The 8,012-nt window shown below is 47.9% G+C and overlaps 1 protein-coding gene across 1 annotated transcript in view; it reads right to left on the bottom strand.

The window, feature by feature from the left end:
• Nucleotides 1–8,012, bottom strand: part of PCSK4 (proprotein convertase subtilisin/kexin type 4) — a 43,854-nt gene that overhangs the window by 33,207 nt on the left and 2,635 nt on the right. The window contains exons 2-3 of the mRNA XM_015422644.1: nt 3,938–4,042; nt 2,167–2,262 (exon numbers count right to left, since the gene is read on the bottom strand). Of these exons, the coding sequence (XP_015278130.1) occupies nt 2,167–2,262; nt 3,938–4,042 (201 nt within the window). The remainder of the gene's footprint in view (nt 1–2,166; nt 2,263–3,937; nt 4,043–8,012) is intronic.

Raw genomic sequence — 8,012 nt, 5'->3', positions numbered from 1 at the left:
CAGGTCTACCCACCCCAGTCCACTATGTCGGTAGACCTGGTGTCTGGAGACCCAGTCTACCGACCTCCTTCCAGTATCTTGGTAGGCGTGGCCTCTGGAGACCAGGTCTACCCAACCCCTTCCACTATATTGGTAGACCTGGCCTCTACCCACCCCATTCCACTATCAGGACCGTTGTGCCAGTGAAGAGGCCAGGTCTACTACTGTAGTGGGATGGGGTGGGTAGACTTCCAGAGACCAGGTCTACCAATACAGTGGAATGGGGTGGGTAGACCTGTTCTCCAGACACCAGGTCTACCAATACACTGGAACGGGGTGGGTAGACCTGTTCTCAAGAAGCCTCTGGAGAACAGATCTACCTACCCCATTCCACTACATTGGTAGACCTGGCCTCCTGACAGCTACAATGCTGCCTCCCCCCCCGCTTCACAGGCGCTTGGGGGGAGCAGGGGAGGGGTGAAGGCGCTACACCGTCCACCTCGCCCACATTTTCGCCACTACCCCCCTCACTCTCTCTACATTTCTCCCTATGTCCTTTCATTCTTTCTCTCCCTCACTCTTTCTCCCTTCCTCCCCATTGCTTTGACTTCCTTCCCCCCAATTCCTCCCTCCCTCCATCTCTGCCTGTCTGTCTGTCTTTCTGCCTGTCTGTCTCTGTCTCCCCCCCTCCTACCTTCTTCTCTCTCTCTCCCAACCTCTCTATCTGTCTGTCTGTGTGTCTGTCTGTGGCCCACCCACCCACCTTACCTTTCTAGGGCCCGTTGACTTCATCCTCAACGGGCTTTACTGCTAGTATATAATAAATAAGTAAAAATTACATCTCATGTGAAAAAGTAAGCCCATTGTTTGTATACTGATTTTAACCTGGGAACCTCGAAACAGCTGTGGTTCCAGATATCTAAACAACCTCCAGATGTCTTTCTTTGGTCACACACACACACAGTACATCAAGTAGCGGCCAAGGAGATGGTCTTCTCTGAGACAGCATGACCATCTGGGGATCTCCCTGCCCCAGGATGTTTGACCATCACTGACATCCTTCAAGCCTCAGGCCGAAACGATGGTGTTTTCCTGGGCTTCTGGTCCCTGCCAAGCTTGATTTCCCCCTCCCGACCTCAGACATCTCTGTGTGCTAGACTTCCTGCTGGTGTTCAATAACGCATTTTGTTTACCCCACTTTTGAGCACGGCGAGCTGTCTCGCATGCTCGTGGTGGAAAAACAGGCAAAAAACGCGTCCCGAGGACAAAAGAAATTCGTGGCCCAATCTGAACCAGTAGTTCAGGGTGACTTGGGGAGAAAAGCTTTCCATGTGTTCGAGGAGTGCATAGGAATCTCAGCCTTTGACGTGTACGCATTTATGGATTTCTACCCTCTTTTCTCCCCAATGGGGATTTAAAATGGCTTACAACATCATTCTCCTCTCCTCCATTTTATCCTTACAACAACCCTGCGAGGTAGGTCAGGCTGAGAGAGTGTCTGTGTCAGCTACGTTGCCATGAAGGTTGGGGAGGTTGGTCTGTGTCTGGTTAATTGCTATTGCTTTCCTTTCAGGTTAATTACTACTGCATTCCTTTCTGTGATTTCTCTGCTGTGCGCCGAAACGCTTATCTATACAGATGTGCAGGAGGGTGTTGTAGTGTCTGGGATTTCCCTAGATGCCGTGGGAGAGTGTTCGTTCTCAGCTTCAGCTATCTAACAGTCTCTAAGCCTTAGCCCGCGCGCGGGAGGGCGCCTAATTGGCCAGTACTGTGGGGGGGGGGGGTTGTGCATACGAATACCCTATATCCTATTATGCCCATGGGGCCGCCGCCATTCTTAACAGTGCCTATGTTACTGCATCTATACCTCTGCAATAAAAGTATAACCGTTCCTGAATGTGTGTACTTCGTTGTTGGCTGTGGGTTCTGACAGTCTGGACCAAAGTCAATCAGCAAGCTTCCACAGTAGAGCGGGGACTGGAACCTGGGTCTCCCAGTACTTTAAGCACTAGGCCACCCTGGCTCCCATTGACAGGGGGCAGCATTTCTTAGGATGTGGGCAGACCGAACATCCTCTTCCAGTGTTTCCTCCAAAATGGTTCCCCTCCTCCTTGTATACCCTGGGAAGCTGGCGCCCGCTTCCTCATGCTCTGGGCTCCATCCTCACCCACACCAGGGGCCACTTACCATATACCACTGTTTCTGGAACCAAGGGTCCGTGGGTACCGCTGCAACTGTCCTCCGTGACCGTCTCTTCAAAGTCTGCTGCTCAAACCAATGGACCTGAAGCCGATTTTGAAAGAGCTTTAAGCACCACTGAAGAATCCCACGACTTAGTTTCCCATTTTACTAGAGCACCCCAGATAATTGCAGGAAAGTGTCTCTAGTGCGAAGGCTGGCCCATGTCATAGCAAAGCTCAGTTGTGAGGAGCCAGTTCACATAAGCACATGCCCCGCCCTGCATTGGAGGCGGCACTGTAAGGGTTAAAGGCATTTCATATCTTGGTGTAATCCTTACAGCATTCCTGTGAGGTAGGCCATCAAGAGTCTGAGGACGAGACAGAGAATGGCTTGTTCCAAGCCACTGGGTAAAGCATACTAAATCTGAAAAAACACTGTAATGAAGGAATACACACAAAATACTGTTTGAAATTACAAAAAACTTCTTAATTACAAAATTACAAAAAACTTCTTTAAAGATGCAGTACAAGTTGAATTTAAAGATATGAAGCTAAACCATAATACATGAGGTTAACCAGGGGTCATTTCCTGCCTGATGTACCCAGATGTAGAATACACATGCCTGGGTTCCTGCCTGATCTTCTAAACATGCCTCGGTTCTAAACATGCCCGATCTTCTAAACATCCCCGGGTTCCCTGCCCGATCTTCTCCAAGTGCCCCACAGCCACGGGGCACCTGGAGAAAATTGGGCAGGGAACCCAGGCATGCTTGCAGGCCTGCCCTTTGTCAGGGGGTGTGGCATATGCAAATGAGCTATGCAAATGAGCTCCTGCACCTCTTTTTCTACGAAATGACCCCTGGGTTAACCACATAGTATTAACCACGGCAACAGGTGTCCCAGGTAAATCTCCATTTTGAGGAAAGAGTTGAGGGGACTGGTGCAGGACTTATCCTCTGTTCCCAGTTGCACCCCACCACTCTAGCGTTATACCAAGCTGAGGAGCTCTACAATTTCCCTTGACACTATTAAGGAATTTACCATAATGATTACGGCCTGGTGAAGGGTCAAAACGGAGATTTACCTGGGACATCCCTTGCCGTGGTTAATACTATATGGTTTGTTGTTGTTGTTCAGTCGCACAGTCGAGTCCGACTCTTCGCGACCCCATGGACCAGATCACGCCAGGAAGTTAACTACATGGTTAACTTCACGTATTATGGTTTAGATTCATATGTTTAAATTCAATTTGGACTTGGACTGCATCTTTAAAGAACAGGTCTTTTGGGGGGGGTTTTGGAAAACAATTTACTTTTATTTTATGATGACAAATGAACAAAAACCAAGACAAACAAATTTACAACACAGACATAAAATAGGAGAATCTATCATTAAGTATCTCTTAGATTTTTTCTCTCTAATCACAAATAGGTTTCTACACCTTAAACTGTTTATTTAAAGTTTTGCACGTATCCCTATCAACATTCTTATTATGTTCTTTATACTTTCTACGAAGAACAGTTAATAAGAGGGTTTTTTTTTGTAATTTCAAATAGAATTTTGTGTGTATTCCTTCATTACAGTGTTTTTCAGATTGTATAGCCATTTTTTGTTATACACCCTTAATACTGGAGAAAGCATGGCAGAGCAAGAATTCTGAATCAGGGACCGCGATGGATCGCAGCCAGCTGCCACGTGGCTAACAGTCGCTCCATAATCATTAACGTTACAAGGGTGACGTGACGCTGTACAAACTGCAAATTGAGGAAACTGCTCACCGTGGGCTCCTTCTTCAGACACACGTGCCAACCCCAGTGCGGAATTAAAGACTGTTGCTTCACACCACGGTGCTCAAGGTGGTAATAGTCTCCCCCTTCGATCACCTGCCAGGGTAAGAGGACACACGTGAGTTTCAAAAACAGCGCCTCGCCTCACAAAACTGACACGGAGGGAATATTCATTCAAAGTCAATTCAAATTCCTCACTGCTAGGATGCCCAGCTCTGGGTAGGGAAATACAGAGAGATTTGGGGGTTGGATCCTGGGGAAGGCGGGGTTTGGGAAGGGGAGGGACCCCAGCAGGGTACAGGACCATAGAGCTCACCCTCCAAAGCAGCCATTTGTTCCAGGGGAACTGATCTCTGTAGCCTTGGGATCAATTGTAATACGGGGAGATATCATGGCACCACCACCCTATTTGTTTTGGCTATATTTTGAATTCACCTCTCCCCTGTCCTCCCATGCAAATCGAATCCATGAGTCCCACGCCACTATCTGCTGATTCGTGATGGATTTTTTGCACAAAGCATGCCAGGGTTTATAGTTACGTGTGCCAAGAGATCACTGTGACACAGATATACGACGTACGCCGTGTACCACATACAATACCCATGTGACGTACGCGAATAACACAAACGTATTGAGAAAACAAAGGGCGAAAAGCGAAAGAAAGAAAAGAAAGAGGAGAGGGAGTATTTCTTCACCCAAACATGTCAAAGCAAAATGCAGCGTGATCAAAGTGCGTGTTCCCTCTAAGCTGAGTTAGTGTGAGCTAGTTCACAGTTTTTTAGCCTCCGGCTCACACATTTTTGTCTTAGCTCACGGAGGATGGCTCCAGAGCAAACTAATTTATGCAGTAGCCGAATCGCTCGCTCACAACTTTAATTCCAGTGGCTCACAAAGTAGAATTTTTGCTCACAAGACTCCACAGCTTAGAGGGAACATTGGTGCCAGGTATCTTTTAAAAGACAATTCGGAACAACAGCAAAATCAATCCATTCATAATGGGAGCTACATCAAACCCGCCCGTCGGGGGGGGGAGGGGGGAGGTTGTAATATTCTAAACAACCAGCTGCACTTGTAACGCTGGCATCCAAGCCCCATAACTTCCGTTGCCCCAGAAGGTCGGACCAGAACCTACGGGTTGAAATCAAATCAGAAGAGTTTTCGGCTAAACATTAGGAAGGACTTTGCTGGCAGTGAGAGACTGACCTAAGATCACACCAGTAGTTTCATGTGGAGGAGTGGGGAATCAAACCCGGTTCTCTCGGATTACAGTCCGCGCTCCTAACCGCTACACCAAACTGGCTTCTCAGAACAGGTTAAAATTAACACATTTACCCCTGGTCTAAGAATATGGAATGTGATATACCAGCCTTGTGGAAATAGGGAACTCTATCTAAGCTGCTTTGAGTTCCACAATGGAAGAAAAGATGCATAAAAAAAGCAAACCTGCTTAATTTCTACATTGCATTTATATACACCTGAAGAATATTAGAGTTGCTTTCATGGACCAGACCAAGATCAAATGAAATCATCCTTATCTGGTCTGCATAAATTGCTCCGAGGCTCTAGGGCAAGAGCTGCAGCGGCCACAGCTTCCCTCCCTCTCCCCCCTCCCCTCCCACAAGGGCAGGCCTTACTTGTGGAGCATCTGGGTCCAGCTCCCTCCCCCCCCAAGGAGCCCCAGTGCCTCTTCCCACGGCACAGCACCAGGGCCAGCCTCTGAAATCACTGCCCTTCTCCTCCCTGCCAACAGGCTGACCGGCAATCAGGGGGAGTTGGGGTAGGGGAGCCAAGGCTCAGGAAGGGGGCCCATAAAAACTGCTAGGGGGCCGGGCCCCATGGGCCCTGCATTAGCTACGGGCCTGGTGGTGGGGGGGAGGCATTTGTGAATTTCCTGCATTGCGCAGAGGATTGGATTGCATGACCCTGGAGTTGCCTTCCAACTCTGTGATTCTAAGATCTCGTCGATGCCAGGGATATCACAAACACTTTCCGCCCTCTCAGTCACCCTTTCCCATAATGGTCCTTCCTCTCACTTCTCCCAACTGATTTAAGATGCCGGGTTGGTATTTCTAAAAAAAAAAAAAAAGGCGATGGGCCGGACGGCAGGTTCTGTCTGAGCCGGCTTTTATGAGGCTTATGATTATGTATTTTTAATGTATGTGGTTTTAATAACTGGAAGTCACCCAGATTTCATGAAGGCTGGCAGGGCATGAATATTTTAAGGAAATAAAGCAAGACGATAGTCGAACTCAAACATTCCCGACCTTGTATACTACAAGAATAGAAATGTATGTCGTGATTCTATACAAGTTGTCAGGGATGCTCTAGGCGAATCCTGCCCTGAGCAGGGGGGTTGGACTAGATGGCCTGTATGGCCCCTTCCAACTCTATGATCCTACGATGAGAATAAATTCACGATTTTCTGTGAGCTCTCCCAAGCAAAGAGGCTGCTTGCTGCACCTCTGTGAGATTCACAGCACTGGCCTCGCCTCCTTCCAGGTAGACTCTGCTGGGGCTCTGCACCAGAAGCAATCGGATTATTTGGTTGCTCTCGGGGCAAAACAGCAGCTAAATCAGCTTTTCTCTGAAGAGAAAATCTGCATGACTAGGTGGTTTGGGGTCGCCTCTTTCCCCTTTCACTCCAAAAACAGCTTCGCTCACCTCTCCCTCTCCCTGTTTCACTAGGAAAACTCACATCTCTTCTTATATATAATTGAGTTTTGGTCCCACAACGTTCTATGCACTCCAAAATCAGTTGGCTCCGTGATGTGTCAATCACAAGGTGTCTCTATCCACTGGCTGTGTTGCCTGAGTTCTCTCCCACCCACTGCAGCCTAGGCCACTCTTTTCTGATTGGGCCAGCGTTTCAAGATCATTTGCATATGGAAGCTGATTGGACTTCACTCCATTCTGCACCTCAAACTCCCTCCCCCCCACGAGACAGTTGGAACTATCAGTTGCATATGTCCTCACTCACAACCCATCACTTCCCCTTCAAAAGAAACAAACCCAATAACACAATCATGCCACACCACAAAAAAGACAGATCACACCACAAGCAGAATTGTTGTTGTTCAGTCGCACAGTCGAGTCCGACTCTTCGCGACCCCATGGACCAGATCCCGCCAGGCCCTCCTGTCTTCCGCCGTCGTCTGAAGTTGGCTCAATTTCACGTTCGTTGCATCTATGACACTGTCTAACCATCTCATCCTTTGCCGTCCCCGTCTTCTTTGACCTTCAATCTTTCCCAGCATCAGGGTCTTCTCCAGGGAGTGCGCCCTTCTCATTTGGTGGCCAAAGTATTTGAGCTTCAGTTTCATTATCTGGCCTTCCAGGGAACAGTCAGGGTTGATTTCTTTTAGGATTGACTGATTTGATCTTCTTGCAGTCCAAGGGACTCTCAAGAGTCTTCTCCAGCACCACAGTTCAAAAGAATCTATTCTTCAGCACTCGGCCTTCCTTATAGTCCAACTCTCGCAGCCATACATGACTACTGGGAATACCATTGATTTGACCATGCGGACTTTTGTTGGGAGGGTGATGTCTCTACTTTTTATCATGCTGTTTAGGTTTGCCATCGCTTTCCTCCCAAGGAGCAGGCGTCTTTTAATTTCATGGCTGCTGTCACAGTCTGTGGTGATCTGGGATCCCAGGAACGTGAAGTCTGTCACTACTTCCACGACTTCCCCTTCTTTTGCCAAGGAGTGATGGGGCCGGATGCCATGATCTTAGTTTTTTTGATGTTGAGCTTCAAGCCCACTTTTGCGCTCTCCTCTTTTACCCTGAGTAAGAGGCTCTTTAGGTCCTCTTCACTTTCTGCCATTAGAGTGGTATCGTCTGCATATCTGAGGTTGTTGATCTTTTCCCCAGCAATCTTAATTCCCGCTTGTGATTCATCTAGGCCAGCATTTCGCATGATATACTCTGCATATATATTAAATAAGCAAGGCGACAATATACATCCTTGTCGTACTCCTTTTCCTATGCTAAACCAATCAGTTGTTCCATATCCAGTTCTAACTGTCGCTTCTTGGCCCTTATACAGGTTTCTCAAGAGACATGTGAG

Source organism: Gekko japonicus, unplaced genomic scaffold (genome assembly GCF_001447785.1).
Source record: "Gekko japonicus isolate JY-2015 unplaced genomic scaffold, Gekko_japonicus_V1.1 scaffold2030, whole genome shotgun sequence".
NCBI classification, from domain to species: Eukaryota; Metazoa; Chordata; class Lepidosauria; order Squamata; family Gekkonidae; genus Gekko; species Gekko japonicus.
Note: the sequence above shows the minus strand (reverse complement) of the source record. Positions and strands in the feature narration are given on the sequence as shown.